General features: G+C 37.9%; 1 protein-coding gene across 3 annotated transcripts in view; it reads left to right on the top strand.

The window, feature by feature from the left end:
* The first annotated feature begins 1,204 nt into the window (after positions 1-1,204).
* LOC149807593 (acetyl-coenzyme A synthetase, cytoplasmic-like) overlaps positions 1,205-19,070 on the top strand; it is a 68,331-nt gene continuing 50,465 nt past the window's right edge. For 2 of the 3 annotated variants that reach the window (XR_016423024.1, XM_089968571.1), the window contains exons 1-3: positions 1,205-1,625; positions 12,820-12,911; positions 18,617-18,720. Coding sequence is in view for 2 of the 3 variants with exons in the window: in XM_089968571.1 (XP_089824697.1) it covers positions 1,303-1,625; positions 12,820-12,911; positions 18,617-18,720 (519 nt within the window). In the remaining variant the exon portion in view is untranslated. The remainder of the gene's footprint in view (positions 1,626-12,819; positions 12,912-18,616; positions 18,721-19,070) is intronic. The other variant, XM_089968584.1, reaches the window with a different exon arrangement.

Below are 19,070 nucleotides of genomic sequence, written 5' to 3'. Positions count from 1 at the left end.
CAGCCCAGCCTTCGGCCAGTGTTCGTGTAGTACTTGACTGTAGGGTAGAGTTCAACCTTTTTCCACATTAAAAAAAAACAACGGGTTGGTGGTCTTTGCGCATGAACCGGCATGTTCAACAGTGCCCATGAAACCAGAAATAGTTTGTTATTGGCTTTTTGTCATAGGCGCTGGATCTGCCTCTTCCGGTTTTTCATATTAGCAGGTCATGAAACTGGACTTATCATCTTCCTGTCAGGCTAAATTTATTCTAGTCTCTCTCTCTCTCTCTCTCTCTCTCTCTCTCTCTCTCAGTTAAGAAAGTGCAATACGGGTTGAAAGAAATAATGGTACTAAAGCTGGTTAGTGCTTCGAAACACTCTCGTCTCTCTTATACAGCACTAGCATATATCGACTACAGTTATTTTAAATTGATGAAAAGACTACACTGGCAAATTCGTAATTTAAAATAACACTCGTACATCTCATATAAAATGGAGCAAAAATGCACAATTGTGAGTAACACTGATACAACTATTGTTTCACAAGTAGTCTTTTGTAAGTAATGATAGTACAACCAATGTTTCAGAGCAGGCTGTTGTAAGAAATACTAGCACACCCAATGTTTAACTCGTAGGTTGTTGAGGGTAATGCTTAATAGGCCTTTATACTATTTGAATCTGACTCTTGCTTTCGATGCTATTCTGACTCCAACTCCAGCCTCTCTTCACATTCTGACTCCAACTCCAGCCTCTCTTCACATTCTGACAGCTCCAACACCCACCGTCCTAAAGATCTAATAGCTGCGCGTGTGAGAGCAGCTCTTTGCTGTTTCACTTTGTAACACTTACATGTGCTCCTAAGAGACAGTTGTAAGGGCTAGATGAGGGTTTTTGAGATAAAAACTAAATCATATCAAAATTAGTGCGGTCTTTTGTTTTGTTTTGTTTATATTCTTGTATTTTTTCTTTTCTTTAATTTATTTATATTTGGTTTCCTTCTTACCCCTGGCCGAAATACATGGACCCTTCTGAACTATCAAAAAAATAAATAATTCAAATATTGCACCCGATTTATTATCCTAGTCCAGAATACAGTAATGATATACGCACCCTCCAGTGAACTATCTACACACACACACACACACACACACACACACACACACAGCGGTAATAAAGCGGTCCAGAACAACCCTTCAGCATACTACTGAACTAATTTCCACTTCACAGGTTATTAGGACAAGCTGGTACGAGGTTTACCTATATCCTCACGCCTTTTCTTTAAACAATGGAATTTTAGGAAATCGGCGAGAGAGGTAGGAAAATGGAGGATACTGAGAACGAGGAAGGTGATTTGTTGTACCCACCACCTGCAGCAATTCAAAACGAAGCCCATGTTAAAAGTTTGGATCAGTACAGAGAAATGTACAAGAGATCGGTTGAAGATCCAGCAGTGTTTTGGGGAGATATAGCTAAACAATATCATTGGGAGTCACCCCAAACCGGCGAATTTCTTAGCTACAACTTTGACTACACCAAGGGTCCGATATCCATCAAGTGGCTGGAAGGCGCAAAAACCAGTATATGTTACAATGCAGTCGATAGACACGTGGAAACTGGAAAGGGAGATAAAATTGCATTCTACTGGTGAGTATGGCATAACAGTTGATAAGAAGGTAAGAGTAACGGGTTAAAACGAAATTAAATGATACAACTGAAACTCACTTTGAAAACAATTCGTGAGTCCTAGGAATATTTTCATAAAAGGAATCAAAGAGAAACCCAGAAAACATTTTCTTTTCTTCGTGTGAGGGAGACCAAAATACAGAGTTCTTGGTAGGGAAAACCATTGCTTCTGGGCAGTGGCGTCACTAGGGTTGGTGTCACACAGTGCGGTAACTCATGGTGTCACCCCTATGGACCCCCTTCCTGCACAAAAGTAAAAAATGTTATAGTTAGTCATGTGCGCTAACTCATGGTGTCACACGTATGGAAATTCTTCCTGTACAAAAATATTTATTTTACACAGTCATTTTGGTGTCACTCCCTCTGGTGGTGTCACCCTGTGCGGTCCGCACCCCCCGCACCCCACCCCCAGTGACGCCACTGCTTCCATGACTTTAACTGTCTGGTTCAGGGCTAACTTTTTCAAATTCGATTTGCAGTTAATTATGTATTGGACTTGTTTTTGTACAAAAATAGTAATTTGCTTTCATTTAAAAAAAAAGAAAGCTTGCCGACTGTTGATATTAGTGCATCAAATCTTGTTATTTAGGTATTAATGTCTACAATCGATTTTTCATACAAATATGTGAATTGGAACCTAGAATAAATTCTGCCAGCTAAGCTGAAAGCACACCCACACACCCTCGAATTCGGAAAGCTTAGTGTAAGCAGTAGGGTGGAGCGTTCGTGACATAATCAGAAATTGTTTGATCTCTCCTGTACAAGGACCGCTTCAATCAATTTTATTTTTAATATTTCGGTCTTTTCCGTTAGACGCATACTACTTTTGAAATGATATTAAAGTAACTATTCTTAAATGATCTGAATTTTGTTATAATAAAAAAAAAATCAATAAGTTTTCAAGAACATTGCTTCAGCATGTGCTATAGTTAGTACTGCAAAGTAAGGTCGTAAACTTTATGATTTTGTGAGGGACAAAGACCGAGTTTTCACATCAGCTGAATGAAATATCATCTCTAATAACTGGATCTAAACATTATCATATTTTGTTGTTACGGCAGACTTATTTTTCAAAGAAAGCTTCATTTGAGAGTATTTTGTGCTGATGATAAAATTTTATGAAAGCATATGGAAGTTAATGAAAATATAACCGTTTAAATGCGTACATTTATGCTATATTGAAGATTACAAAGTCTGTCGAAATACATTTTGGTACACGTTTTTCTGTAAAAGAAATTGTTTTATTTGTAATCTGATAAGAAATGTGGCAATCACAAAGTTTATGTAGGGCCAAAATTAGATTTTATATGTGATCAAGAGGAACGTTTTCCATTTTAAATACAGTAATTTAACTCTATAGAGATACTCGTCTAGAAAGAGAGATCTGTAAATCAAGGCTTGGAAATATAAATATTTTATTTTGGTCGAGAAAAAATGAATTCATTCATATTTTGTATGATAGTTTGAGCAGGTACATCAAGCAAACGTTTCATGATCTAGACTGAAAGAAGATATTCTCTGGTCATATAACTGTCTGCTACCTGATAAGTAGGATCAAAGCAGTTTGCCTAACAGGACTGTATGCTCCTCCTGGTCTATTGAAAACCGTATAATAGCAATGATTCAAATATGTGAGTAATCACGTGGTTTAATGTACATGTAGTAAAGTGTTTTCGTGTATCTGTTAATGTGCAGAACTATTGTTACTTTGCCAAACTGTAACATGTGTAGACCCGGATCTACCAACCCCTGGTACAAGCAGATCGGAGTCCACGCTGTACATTTATATTTATGGTTATAAGTAACCGGCCAGACTTTAATCTCTTAGTGCAATGTGGTACTGTAGATCTGGTGGTCTTTCCATGTTTACAGTTGCATATTCTACACGGGTAAAATATCATACTGATTCAAACGGATCTCACTGCACACAATATAGACCCTAGTCTGCTGTCAAATAATGTGTCGGCTGATCAGGATCTACATTGTTCGTTTTACTGACTGGTCCTCTGCACAGACCCAGATTAGTCCTCGCATTGTGTGACGGTAGACATGAGCTCTTTGCAACTGTATTGGTCTCAAACGCTACACAATACGGAAGAATAATTTATGTTTAGATTATAATAATTGGAATTTGATAGTACTGTTATCCAGCAAATTCTGAAAAAAAATTCAATACAAAATAACGTTCAGTAACTAATGGGACAAAAGTCCATTGTTTCATGGCCTGGCAGAGTCTGTTAAGAGTTAATTATTTTTCCACATGCAAAGTAGGTACAAATCCAAATGTCCGTCAACAGCTACTCTGTATAAAATGTGTGCAAATATTGAACCTGGTGTCAGTGTAATTACTTTAAGAACTCTCTTGCACTTTTTATTACATAAATATATAAAACATTTGAGTATTCAGGGATGCAGGAAAGAGCAGAGGATTGGTTTGATTGGTGCTTTTACGGTACAGCAACAGGGCAGGTTAGTGAGTTCAGAGGCATTTTGATAAAATTGTTGTACCCAAAGACAAACCACGAGGAAAAGAATACGAGCAATTAGTATGATCCAGTGACACTTGCCTTCTTACCTCATCTGCAATTAATATGCAACATGTGACATAAAGCGGTTATGATGTCCGTACGTCCGTTGTCAACCTTTTGTTGTATCCAGTTTACATCATTGTGGCATCTTCATACTTTACACGCATAAATTACAGTAGTATCTCCGTTTCTGAGAGAATGGGTGCCTCTGAAACGGTCCGTTGGTTGTTATCCTGTATAGTTGATGCCATCGACAGGCACGACAATTGCACCTCCCATGCCAAGCTATGCAACATGAACACGTCTTTTCTGGGGGCAAGGGGTTGTTATGTCTTTTTACATCGATGCTGTCCCAAGAACTCTTCGGTTTCCTCTTCCCTTTGACGAAGCCTTCCTTACACCCTTAGCCGGCTTTCGTCGAAACGCTGCTGATCCATTTCCAACTCGTCTTTCTCCCTTTCCTTTCTCTCCGACTATGCCTCTTGGTTGTGACGGTCTCATCCTCCATCACTTTTCTTATCAACTGCTTAGCGGTTCTAACGGTTACCTTCTCCTTCTGTGTAACGCTTGTTAGGAAAGACTTCCAATTCTTCCATCTAGCCCACGCGGTGCTCCACTCCGTCTGTCAAGCACATTGCTTATTCTTGCGGCTAACTCGTTTTGTCTTGGTGGATGAGTCAACGATGAATGGCAAGATTGATGAACACACGGCTTTCAAGGCTCCAGTCGTAGACGTGAAAAAAAACATCCTTACATTTAGTATACAGAATAGATAGAATACAGTCCAGGAGGAATCACTCGTCCATAAAAGAAACCATCCATCTTAGAAAGTCCAAGGAAAAGATCGACAGAGAGATAGTCAAAATGTATGCAATAAAAAAATGTATTTTAAACTATACAATGAACACCAATTTTATAATCAACTATTTTTAAAGAAAAGAAGACAGATGAGTAGGGCCAGTTTATGCTCTACAAACTGTCATAATACACTCAGAGTGTTTAAAATGAACATATTTACGAAGTTGACAACGTTGATAAGTAAGACTGGACTTCCAGCGATCTTGAACAGTGTCATTTTGTCATCAACAGACGCTACGTTTCAGAGCTAAAGAAAACAGATAACCATATAATTACGAATTATCTACATTTCTATCTTTGTAACGTTTCTAGAGGAATTACGTTCAAAACAAGTCACTAAATGTTCAAAATGGACTCCAAGACTATACTGGTCAATATTTTGCACAAAATATTTTCCACGTGCCATAGATACCAATCCTTGCAATATTACATAATTGTGTTGAATTGATACAATATTTGTTTTCATAAAGTCTTTGATGACGACTTTGAGAGAATGTAGCCCATTGGAATCAAAATGTTTCACGCTGTATTCGTTGGGAAAGTACACGGTCACCCGACGGGTTACTGAGCAGAGACTGTCGTCCGTGTTGATGACATAAGTTCGAAAGTCTTTAGGTTTTCGAGGATGAAGATCAGCTCTATCACACACGACTGGATTCCAGGAGGCTGTGTACGAATTGTGGATCAGGTGGTAATGAAGTTTCCAGGTATTCATCTTCACCGGTTTTGAGAAGCAATGATTTCACACTGAACTTTTCTTTAAAAAGATATGTCAAGTAAGTCGACGAACGTTGAAATTCACCCGTGGTTGAGGGTAGAGTCGTTATGGCTTACACATGAGGTGTATCATTTGTTTACGAGTTGTTTACTGATATATGAGCAATGGGTCTAGACCTATTTGCAATTTAGAATGTTCTGCAAGCGAACTTTTGACCCATATCCTGTTCATTTGGTTGTGTCTGGGTTTTTACATAAGGCTGTGGTCATCAGATTATTCAGTCATATCTTAAGATCAGCCTTTATAATTATTTTCAGTTGTGTGTGTGTGTGTGTGTGTGTGTATATATATATATATATATATATATATATATATATATATATATATATATATATATATATATATATATATATATATAGTTTGAGAGGAATCATTTATATAAAAATTATTCATTGGAATTACAAAGTGTTCATTGGCATTTTGGACTAAATCACTATCTTGGGATTAGTGTGAATTCATTCAAAGACATTCTGGTTTATGTCATTATGATTCATCAAGACCATTGGTACATCAGCCTCTTCAATTTTTTTGATGCACCAGCACATTCAGTACTTGAATTCCTTCGGAGCACTCTATACCTTTGGACTTGTGATAGAACATTTAGGCTAATTCTGGATTTAATTCACAATTCCGTATGTTCCTCTTAAATTTTCACTTTGTAACTTAGAGATTTTAATTTATTTGTTGATTATAATGAACTTGTTGGTTTCACTTCTTTCTGTTACTTAGTTTAAAACCATTGTTGTCATAACAAAGAGTCACTCAAGTCTGTATACCACTCTTTTAAGATCTTGCCTTCTGCGATAAATGTCCATGCTGCTTTAAGATAATATTCCAACCTTTATTCTTGACTCGTCGTCAACCCTTTCTCCTGTCTTTTTCACTAGGATGATTAATTTGACCACAACAATGCCCTCTGATCAGGAGTGTGATTTGTTTACCTAAGAGGTGAACAAAACAAGACACTTGATGTCGTTTCTGTCCCGGCTATCGTGACATCATTGCCATGTCTTTCGCTTCTTCTTCTCCACTTGAAGTTAGGGTCTCTGACTGTTGTAGATTCTGTTCTGGGTTTTAAAAAAAAACAAAAACATCCTCGCATATGTTCAAGGGTTCCATGTTTATTATGTTTGGGGTGCGATGTTGGTTTTGTTCTGTTTTTTAATAGTATAGGATCGCTTCTCTGTTGATTTCAAAGGTTGTGTAAAATTCTGCATACAGATCACGTTCAACGTGTTCATGAGGGCCAATGTAAATTGCAGTCAAGCACCGAGTTGGTCTGATTTTATAAAATGGAAATGTAATTCTTTTTTTACCACGGTCTTCAGTGAAATAAAATCCCCACAAACAGTACCCTCTTGTATAATCGTACGAAATATTGTGGACACTGTTGATTCTTAATTGTGACGTGGCTTCAGACATGTTCAAATAAGCTCTCAAGTGATTGTTCAGAGTATAGTTCAGTTCACAAGGTCTGGTAAGTAACGTCTGTCCGTCTTGGTCACCTATATCTAAGACACATTGACAAGTTAGAATTCAAATTGGTTCTGATCAACAGTTTCGTTGCGGAAAGTAATGCTGACGATGCCAATGAACAAACGTTAGGGCATTTCACCTTGGACGACTCGATCTTCCATCTTTAATCGGTGTCCAGATGCAAAGACTTCCACTCGTCGTAGAAGATATTTAGCATTCGCTCTGACCTGATCTTATTTGATGTTGTTCCAACTTTAGTTAAGACTTCCAAAGTTTTCACAAAGAGTCTGGCTACTTCGATGTTGCTTTGTACTCGGTGGCAACAGCAATCAAATGGAACATGGAATTGCTTTTCTAGTATCAGACGTACATCCATACCATTCAGCAAATTGATATGTCCAGGTGTAAATGATCCATCATTTCTCAATTACGCCCTTGTTTGACTTCTCCTTTCATTGTCATCTACTCGTAAATTGTGATGGTCACTATCGAATATGTATCGTTGAAGACACCCAAGGGGTCAGGTGTCCATACCTCCGACGCATCAATGTGTGTGCTCTTGGCTTCTTTTTCCGTTAAGTTAGGAGGCGCTTAGGGTTAGCTTGATAAGGGTTAGTGATCATGCTGCTGTTGAACATTAGTACAAATCTACTTCGTTCAACAAAGAACATATGAAATTATTGAGGGAATTTACTGTGGTATCGGTACCTGGGTTGGTGTTGTTGACTTTGAGAACTCTGACTTTCAGGTGCAAGTAACTGTTATTCAGATCGTTGTAATCTTCGATTTAGCCTTTCATTTCAAACGCGATAGGAGCTAAATTGAACCAAAACAACATGGGGTGAAATTCTACCCCCTGTGATTCTTGCATCGATACATTCGACGGAAGCCTGACAAACTGTCTTGTAACATACGCAAGACTCTCCGTGTATAATTATTCTTTTTATAAAAAAAAAAAACATCTAAATCTCCGACAGTTCTGCTTTATCCGGTTGTGCCTATAAGGTCTGAAGGGTTTTCAACTTCTCATTCTGCTTTGTCATTGTTGTAGTGAGGAGGAGGAATCAGGATTGGCGAGTCAATTTATGGGGTTGTCTTGGCGACCAATGACTTTTTCCTGTCTGGATCAGCACATTTCCTCCTGTCTTCATTAATATTTGTTTGGGAAGAAATTCGTTTCCTTGCGTTAATGGAACATCTTTTAAAGCACGCAATCCTTGAGTGACCACAGATTCTAAAATGGGTGCCACAGTACAAAAGGCCGAATTCAACATATCTCAAACAAAATATCCTCGTTGTCAAAGTACTACTCGGTACACAGGATACACGAGTTACAATGTAATGGGATTCGTTTTTATAAATGTAACTTCATGGTGACATTTCCTCTGAAGAATATGAATATAATACTTTGACCAAGATCTCCTTTTATACTAATATTCATACTGTTAATGTACTTACACGGGAATAATGATATTGCACACATTCTTGGTGAACTGACTCTTGCTTAATCCTTCTTCATAAAAAGCTCCGACAGAATCTGCTTTGAAAGGAATGACTCTCCACAACTTTAAGGATGTTCTTTCCACAACCTTTTATTCGACAATCTCAGAATAAACAATAAAAAAAGAAAAATAAAGAGAAGTTTTTACAACCCCTTTAGAGGGATTTTTAAAAACTTCTGACCCTTTTCTTTTTCTCCCTTGGTCGTGTTTGTCTTAGTCTTTGGAGCTGTTGCTTTTTGTTTTTTCTTTGGTTTTCATAACATTCTTGAAACAGCTTAGAATAGGTTTACCTGCCTCGTCTAAAGCTATCTGGTGAAAAGGTTGAGAACGTTATAATAATTGTCCATATCGTTGCGATTTTCAAAATTCGTCAATTTTCGCAACTCTTTTTCTAAGCGTGACATCTCTGTTAGATTAGAATTAGCAGGTAAGTGAAGTATTCATTTTTCGTACCAACGGTGAAGTTCTGTTCACTGTTAATAAGGAACAAAAGTTAATTTTCATACTTCAGTGAAGTCCAGGGGAACGTGTGCGATATCCTTCCATAAAGGTATGTGCGTTTAATGTTTATATCAACTCTCATCCTAAAGGAGGTCCAACAATCGAGCTTAAACATGGGAGCAACATCCTTTAATAATGGACCTATCATCATGGGCATATAGCCTCCTCGTTGAATGAGCAATTGTTTCCTTTGACTGATTGAAATTTACTTATCACCAATTGGTGAAGAACGTCATCATGTCGTCCTTATAGATATTTCTCTATCTCGGTTAAGGGAACCGTTCCTTTCAAGACATTAAAACAACATTCACACACCGTATTGATGATTTCTTCAGGTGCTTTTGAATGAGCTGGTCGTACAAGTTTTTGTTTGGACAAATGCAGTAAACTTTATAACATGTCTGTTCTGTCTTGCACCTTTGGTAAGGGAAATCACCGTTTAGGCAGCATCAGCTGCATCTACAGCAGCAGATAAAAACGTCGACGGAGAAGAAGTAGAAGTCCATTTAGCGATTGGTTTAAGTTTTTGCATCAGATTGGGAAACACTTGTCTTAAATCAGGTTTGGCAGTCTCGCCAAAAAAGTAAAAGGAATATGAGAACAAAATAAGGAAACAGAGACAGTCACCGATCGAATTTGTTATGAGTACGCGAGCGTTCTAGCTGCAAAAACGACTTTTTTATGGGTCGTTTTCCTGGCTTTCTTCTTTGAAGATTATGTTTAGTGTGAACGCGCTGCACTTCATTTTATTTTTGTTGTCGTTTGTTGTACGTTTTGCGTTTTTTATATCTTGGGATGCGATATTATATTCTGATGATAAGGAGGGCATGTGGAATACTCTCATAGAGAAACGAAGTGAATGAAGTTTTTTAGTTTTTTAGACAGACCAACACGCGAGAAGCGACAAGAGTCGTTTCCTTCTCTAAAGTGTCCATGAGGATAATAACTGGACAGACCAAGGGAAGTTTGTAACACATCGGAGACCATCAGAAATGCCCAAGGTAAGCTGTATCTTTATATTCCCATTCATGACGTTTTCACACCACGACTGAAACACTGTACCTGGTCTACTTGTCCCAGGTAGACAAATCCTGCTCTTGATAAAGATTTAGGAGCAGGTCCTTCCAATCATTTGAGACATTTCCTTATTGAACCTCTGGAATCGACTGACAGAATCACAATAGCAGGTAAATCCACAGCTAAAACCACAACAATCGTGTATTCTTTACTTTGTGGTTCTCGATGATCTTGCGGTATCCAGAATGACTTGTGTGTGTGCACGCATAATCTCTATAGATGTGCACACGGATGCCATCGCATTCGATAGTGGATCATCAAGCATCGCACTCGCCTTTATTTAACTATCAGAAGTGAACCTGTACCTTATTGCATATATCTTCATCACTCTTGTAGAAGGATATATCATCACTCTGGTTACAAGGCGCAGTATCATTTCACTTGCAGTGGGTAAGTCCATCAGATTGTTCTGGTGTATGATTCATCTTTCTCGCTGGGCGTCTTTACTCACTTATTTTCTTGGACAACAATTTTATATTGAAGGAGAGCTGTAAATCTCTGAAGAGGGCCGTTGGGTTTCGAAGAAAGACAACATAGGTGTTACGACTGTATAGACTTAAACTAAGTAACAGGGAAGAGTGAAAACCAACACGTTTTGTAAAATCGATTTATTAACGTATGGTGAGCAAAATCCTAAGTGCAAACGTGTCGAGTATTTCAAATGAGGTCCACTGGTTATCCGAATCAAGTTCACTCTATAATGCTGATATGCCAGTAGTCTTGATGTATCAATGACATAATCTAAAATGTCTTTAAATTAATTCTCAGTACTTCCAGACAGCTACTAAATCCAAAAGTAGAGGTGCTTTACAATTCCAATGAATAAGTGAAATAAATACATAAATGCGCTTCAGTGATCACAACTATTTGTCTCTCCTAACACTGGTGTTAATGCTGGAATACTTTTGAGTCAATCATTCTTTATATGAAAAAGTAAGACGGAATTCAGAAAGCAGAATAAGACTGGAACGAATCATTTCGAAATCTAGAATTAAGTTATTCTGGTGTTTATAAGAATTCGTATCGTAATGTGCAATCACATGATGTTTACCATAATTAAACCTACAGCTCGCTACCCTGAAATTACGTACTGTGTTTGCTGCGACGGAATGATCTAGATTATTAATCTACAGCTATAAACAATTAGCTATTTAACATTATTTAGTCAATAAACCTTTCAATTTAGAATCATTACAATTATTACGCATAATATAGGTATACAAAGCAATAACCAATGACTGTACAAAACCTTTCCAAGTCCTACTGCTGATGTTGTGGTGGTAGTAGTGACTGTTAACGATCCTGATGTCGCAGTGGTGGTCGTTGACGTAGTCATGGAAGTCTTATGACTCTTGCATTATGTAGGTCTCTTTCTCTTAGGTTTGGCTAATGTACCTTCATCCATTTCTCTCAGACATTTTTAACTGCGCCTGAATGTCCTGTACAGACATTTTTCAGTCTCTTACTTCTATTCACTGATCAAAGTTTTCATCTCCTAATTGCTTTCTCTTTTCCTCGATTTGTTGTCTTTGAACAATTGAATTTTCTTCTTGTTGGCTTCGTAGAAGAGTTTCCAAAGTTTCATTCTGTTTATTTTTAAAATTATCATATGCTGGCAGTGATAACGAACAACGAGGAGGTGATACCGACATAATTCCTTGCAAGGATGAAAAAACGCAAGGAGCCAAATCCAAATCCAAATCATATTCGTTCTCTGGAATAATACTACAAGCGCAGTAGTCATATTATCACTCTCGGTATAAGAAGTGCCCACTGCAGGCGCACATGAACACAGAGTCTTCCTTTCAGCCATGATATTATATACTCACAATGTTCCCTACTTACGAATCGTAGTAGTATTCATGAGTGTGAGTCGGTGTGTGTGTGTGCGTGAATGTGTCTTTATATTTTGTCTTTCACAACTGAAACTTTAAGAACTCTCTCTCTCAAAATGATCATGATGATTGACAATGGACTATGACAATGTGATAAAAATGTAAAGCAAATTGGACTAGAGTTCTTGAACTTATAAATATTGACCTGCCTGGTACCCGTAGGATTCTTTACCAACCTTCATGTTAGGCAAAGTTGTCAGGTAAATTCCAGGCTGGGTGATTGGACTGGTGAGCAGGTCATTGGAATCTAGTTCATACTTTAGCTGACAGACCAAGACGTCAGTTCAGAGGACCCAGATGAATCCTATGACCTTGGATGGGTCTCATCTTACTTTCTCTTGTGCTGATTCCCAAGTTTGAATGTGGGGCCATGCTGTATAACTTATGAAGAAAATTTAGTGTATTATAGTTTGTTTCATTCTTGTATGAAATATGGGGCTCCTTTTGAAGTGTATGAAGTATTTGCCTCCTTGTGAAATATAAAATTAAGAAATGCAAAGTTGCGACATAAGGTCTAACCTGGTCTGATTTACTTTTTAGGGAAGGCAATGATCCGGACGATCATGGAGAAATTACATACAGAGAGCTCAAGACTGAAGTCTGCAAGTTTGCCAATGTTCTCAAGAGTTTAGGTATGAGATATAACAGATATGACTCTTTGTTTGTTTGAGCATGTATTTGTTGGTGTGATCGCATTCTGAAAGTCAGAAATTTGTAGACTCCAACCTCCATAGCGTCCAAAATTTCATACAATACTCCATTCCCAGACAAGGAACTGTATGCTTTTTTAAGAGTACATAAAAGTCTTTTATACGAAAAGTGTCAATAGTCACTCGTCCATCACATGAACTGTTTAAGAAATTATTTCCGCGGACATACCATCCGTACATACCAAAGCGTAACAACTATATTATATTAAACATAGCATGACTCAATAACCAAATATAAGTTGTCTGTAAAAAATAAAACTGTAAGGTAGGTAAGTTTGCGATTAAGAATAAATGATTGTTTATCTTAAATTTGATACTTTATTATTTTGTTAACTTTCGAATCTTAATTGTAACCATTTTCCTGGAATGACTGTACATCACAAAACCACAACGCTATTCAGATTAAGGAACCGATTAGTTTTTACATCACTCCTTACTCTCCTGCCAAATCCATTGTTAGGTACCCACGGTCTGTTTGCCAACCTGATTAACTAAATTAATACGGCTCTAACTTGCATGTCGTCCTCTTCTACATGACAGAATTCTATCTGAACCATGGCATTCTTCTCTTTTGTGCTTGCTGCTTTCCACGAAGGTTTTTTTCTTTTACTTCTAAGCCCCAGCCTTCCTGTTGCTATGGCGCTTACCGTGCCAATGTGTCTCAGTCCGGATTCTGCCTTTTTAACTGCCTTTGCTGCCGCCCACTTTTCTTCCGGTCCGTACCTCCACTTCTGCTTATCATCTGCACTGTCTTTCAATGTCCTTTTCTGGCTGGCCCTGGTCACCTTGAACTCCTCTGTCACTGATGATACTGGTAACTGAAGCTTGCCACCGATACTACGCTAGCCGATGCTACTGAAGCTCCATGGCACTTCCATCCATCGTCGCGGTAGGCATTGAACATTCTCTCAACATCCTCTATGAGATTAGGTATACCAAATGACCAAAGGATACTTGGCAGAAGACCATGCTGGTAACACCAGTCCTTGTACTTCTTAGGTAGCCCACTCTTGTATATGGATTCCATCCAATCTCTGGCGTGCCACATTCTCGTTAGTTGTCATTTAATGAGTCCTTAAACCACTTGCAAAGGCTCTGAACTGGTTGCTCATTCAGTTTGGGTATCACTTGCTCTTATATTTGGAACCTGTACCTACCTTTCGCCTATCAATATTTCAGGATCATAATTTTTTACTTAGATGACTTGAAATTCATCCTGGCAGAGTTAATCATGTTTCCAATATCTTCTAACAGCCACATATCTTCTGGTACTGATTTGAATTAATTGTCATATTTATCAAAGTCGATGTAGGAGACTGCCAAAGCCAAATTGACATAATTGGTCCTTAGCCCATCTTCTGCTGTCGTGGTCCAGGCTTCACATGAATACAAAAAGATTGAGATGACTAGTGCTCGCAATAGTCTGATTTTAGTTTTCGGACAGATATTCTTGTCTTTCCAGATGGGTCTTAGCTTTGACATAGCTGCCGTTGTTTGTGCTGCTTTTGACAAAATTTCTGCTCTTGATCTAAGATATCTTCGGCGATTCTGGAACCAAGATATTTGAACTGGCTCAGTGTTTCCATGTCATGTCCTCTGACTTTAATCTTGGCTGAGATTTGTTTCCCACTATTTGTCATCAGCTTTGTCTTCTCAGCGCTTAACTTCATGTCTAATCTGGACGATGTTTCATCCAGGTTCTTCACTAAGGTGGCAAGCTCGTCTTCACTGCCTGCCAGCCCATCAATGTCGTCTGCAAAGCGGATGTTGGTGATGTTACTCCCTCCAATGCTGACTGTCCCACAGTGGTTTTCCAGGGCTTCGCTCATGATGCGCTCTAAGTAGATGTTCAAAAGCGTGGGTGACAGGAGACAGCCTTGACGTACTCCGACTGTTATCTGGAACCAGTCAACAACAGAACCTTGGGCAATTACTGCACTGTGGTAGCCTTGGCGTACAGCTGCTTGATGGTATTGGTCAACTTTTGACCCATGTTATACTTCTTCAATGTGGCCCACAATGCCTCATGCCACACTCTGTCAAAGACCTTTTTGAAATCTATGAACACATGATAGATGTCTTGTTGACGTTGCGAGTACTTTTCACACAGAACTCGGAGATTTAATATTTTTTATGTTGTGCTTCTTCCACTCCGAAACCCGGCCTGTTCTTCAGATTATTTCTTCTGCTTGTGATATATGACCTTTATTATCTTCCAAAGTTTGTTGGTTAGTGTTCGACAGTGTTTCTAATCCTTGTAAGGAATCACCATTTGGTCAAGTTCTGGTGCAGCCCTTGGATCTTTAATAATGCGCTTCAGTCTTGCGGTCGGGGATCTGATCTGTCAATTGTAAAAACGTTTCTTTTGGTTATTCAGCCCTTTTTTTTCATCTACAGCATTGGAATACTTTCTGGTAAGCTGCCAAAGCTCTTCTCTTATGTTCGCAATCTCCCGACGTCTATACTTTTCTTTCGAAATAATATATCTCTACTTCTACTCTTCTATTATAATCCAATCTACTCCTATATTGCAGACGATGATGGCAATGGCTTCTCCCTTTTTCAACACTTCCTGCCCTTATTACTTCCAATTGTTGGTCAACATCCTTATCAAACTGTCTCCATGATGTGTTTTTTTTTAAAACTCACGGGCCATTTCATTATTTTGTTCCTGCTGGATAACACTCTTGTTTACTGTAGTAGCCTTTCCCTGAGAATCCAGTTCATCTATCCAACTCAAATCCATGAAGCATCTCTAATCTCAATCTCGTTCCTGAAGTAGCTTTCATCCCCTTGCACTTGGAGGTGCTGAACACTTGTATGTATCCTGACCCATCTCCTCTTCCATCTCAACTGTAGACATTGTGCGTTGTACTTGAATCATGATCGGAGGACATCCCATCTTGTTATGGTTATTATAAGCCCCCTCTTGTTTTTACATGTTGCCAAAGTCACAGATTCTGTACATGTCCGTATTCTGGCTCGATGTCTGTTGATCTGGCTTGTTTCTCTGCGCTGTCCGGCCATTATGTCGATCATCCTCTCTCGCTCTCGCACGACCTTGGAGGTCTCGCGCAACATATATATTCATATCGAAGTTGTAGAGGTCTCCTTCAGAGGAATTTTATTCTGGTTTACAACGCTATCATGCACATGTGTACCGGATTTTTTCCTATTGTCACCAGTCACTCTTTGCTGTCACCATTATGTTCTAGGTTGCCAATTAGTCTTTCTGACAGACGCTAGTTGGGACATGGCAATATATTAATACAGTTCTGCACTACAACCAGTTCCATCATCAGGTGGGGATACCCATTCCAAGAGCATCACTGACCCCCAACGCTCTCCACGGGTGCGCAAACTGAGTTGATCAGACCCAGCCAGGAACCGATTACCTTTTCCATCGTTCTCCTCTAATCCGCCAAATCCAATGTGAGGCTAAACTAAAGCTTTATATTTCAAATTTTTTAAAATTTAGTTTACTAAATTTTATGTTATAAACATGTTTCGTTCATTATCACAAGGAAGTATGTTTAGTTTACCTGTAATTCTATTTATGCTTCCGGGTTTTCCTGTATTAATCATGTATGCTAATCGTGAGTCATGGATCAGCTCATATACCGTATTTAGTTTAAACGCGCTCTAAAATTTTATAAGTTTGAACATATAAGGTATTTCTCTATTGTTCAAACATAGGGGTTTAAGATTTTAAGGGTATTTGAATTAAAGAGGACGAGCGGCATCTCGTCCAAGACTTCTTTTCAACCGTAATCTCAAACGGGCTATGATTTAATTTTCATCAATTCCATCTTCTACTTCAGTGCTAATTGCTTAATGTCGGAGTAACGAAGCTATCAATGATTATTTTTGTACTAGAGGTTAGAACCTAATAGCTGAGGTTATTGATGTTTTAATTCTTTTGTTTCGTAGTGGTGGATTTATGGTGTTGGTTTTTTAAGACGTGTGATAGGAAGCATCTAAAATAAAGGTATAATGGGGTGGTATGGTGCTTGTTTTGGAAACTTTAATTTGTCATTTTGTGGTTAGCCTGTTAATTTTTAAAAATTGAAATAAAATATGACTGTTGATGGGCCTATCTTGCAGTTAAAAGTCTCATTCTTTTTAAAGGTTTTGGAACTGGCTGTTCCATTCAAATTTAGGTTTCACTAGGGTTATTAAAAATAGGTAAATAAATATAATCTATCCATTTATCAATATTGATAATTAGGTTAAACTGAACAAAATCCTCAAATTTTGTTTCGTCTCTGATATAAATGTCTGGCAAGCTCCTTTAAGTTTGCTTCATTAGCAAAACCAATAATTAGGCTACAGCTGCTGGACATAAGGCTATTTCATAATCAATAAATAGTTAAGGCTATTTCATAATCAATAAATAGTTAAGGCTATTTCATAATCAATAAATAGTTGCGCCATATTTTCACGCTTGTATCGGTTCATCCACAAACATTTTCGTTTCTGAAGCAAAAGTCTCAAACCACTGAAGATATATTTAGGAAACCTGTGATACATATTGGAATAGTGGTCAAATCTTTTCAGTTTCAATATTTTTACTTTTTCTCTAAATTTTTCTGTCAATCTTTCAATTATCCAGTCTTTCGATGGCAGGTAAAAACTCTAAAAAAAATATTTAAGACATAATATAGAAACTTAGTACACGTATTAGACCAGTGGTAAAGATGTTCCTTCAACTATATATAAAAGTCTTCATTTTCAATACTTTTAATATTTCTTCCATTTCTTCATGCATCCAAACATCACTGGCGTTTTCTGGAATAGGAGTTATCTCCAACACTGTAAATTTATTTTTCATAAAAGTTGATACACATAATATACTAGTAGTTCAAGTGCACCTTGTTCTTTTCAGAATTCTTCAACTCTAATATTTGTAATGCTTTTGTTTGTTTGTTTGTCCGTCCGTCCGTCCGTCCATCCATCTATCCAGTATCTGCAATTACATTTACGAGACAAACACCAATACTGTTAAAGATATCTCTTTGAAATTTGCGAGAAATAGTTGACTAGTGCAAAGGACATGCCTTCAGCACCTCTCAGTTCTTCACTTGTATTATTATTTGTAGTGTGTGTGTCCGTTTGGCTGTTCGTCATTCATCAGTTATTCACACTTTCTTATCTAATTTAATATGATGGCATATATTGTGTAATTGTACCTCTTAAATATCCAATACAGGAAATCCTGGACAAATAACTCAGTCTCCTAGCAGACATTATGGCGGCACGTGGTATGTGTATGACTCTGTTCTCTTAGCTTTCTTTAACCCATCTGACTTGTCATCCATAAAGACATTAGTTACCTGAGCATTATTCCCAAATCGTACATGACAATCTAAACAACTTCTGTAAATGTGCCTTTTGATACAGTTTACTTAACATTTACTGTGTCCAGTATTGTTTATATTACCATGGAAACAGAGTATAGCACCAGGAGCATACAAACTGAGACTATGAGACTACTATATAGAGAACTATCAATAAGTTATGTACAAATTGAAAATAATGGACCATGGCGTTCTTTCAGTACGAGTATTTGTATAGTCTCGTGACCATGAGAACGTGTTATATTTAAATGACTCGTTTAATAATTTCAGGAGTTCAAAAGGGTGATCGAGTGGCCATCTATATGCCTATGATATTGGAGATCTCGGTTGCCATGTTGGCATGTGCCAGGATTGGTGCCGTACATTCCATTGTGGTAAGCAACTACTAAATTATATCATAAGTTTAAGTCATTTCATCATTATTATTTGTACACGCCTCGCAAACAAAATGGAATGGGTATATACTGGAGTCAGCTTGTGCGCCTTTTCCAACTCATTATCTGCTGAACTCTTTGAGATACCTTTAATGAAACTTGGCATCATTTTGTATCATGAATTTAGTTGTATGATCCGTATTTTAAAAGGTATTCCCAAATATACGCCTAGTAGAGCATCTTTGTGGTTGTGGTGGTGGTGGCGGTCTGATGTACCTTAAAGCAATCGCTTACTGAAAGATCAAGTTGTTTTGGTTTGTTTGTTATTGTTCTCTCTCTCTCTCTCTCTC

Source organism: Sinohyriopsis cumingii, chromosome 1 (assembly GCF_028554795.1).
Source record: "Sinohyriopsis cumingii isolate HCF-2022 chromosome 1, ASM2855479v2, whole genome shotgun sequence".
Taxonomy (NCBI): Eukaryota; Metazoa; Mollusca; class Bivalvia; order Unionida; family Unionidae; genus Sinohyriopsis; species Sinohyriopsis cumingii.
The sequence above is the reverse complement of the archived record's forward strand: the minus strand, read 5'-3'. Positions and strand labels throughout refer to the sequence as shown.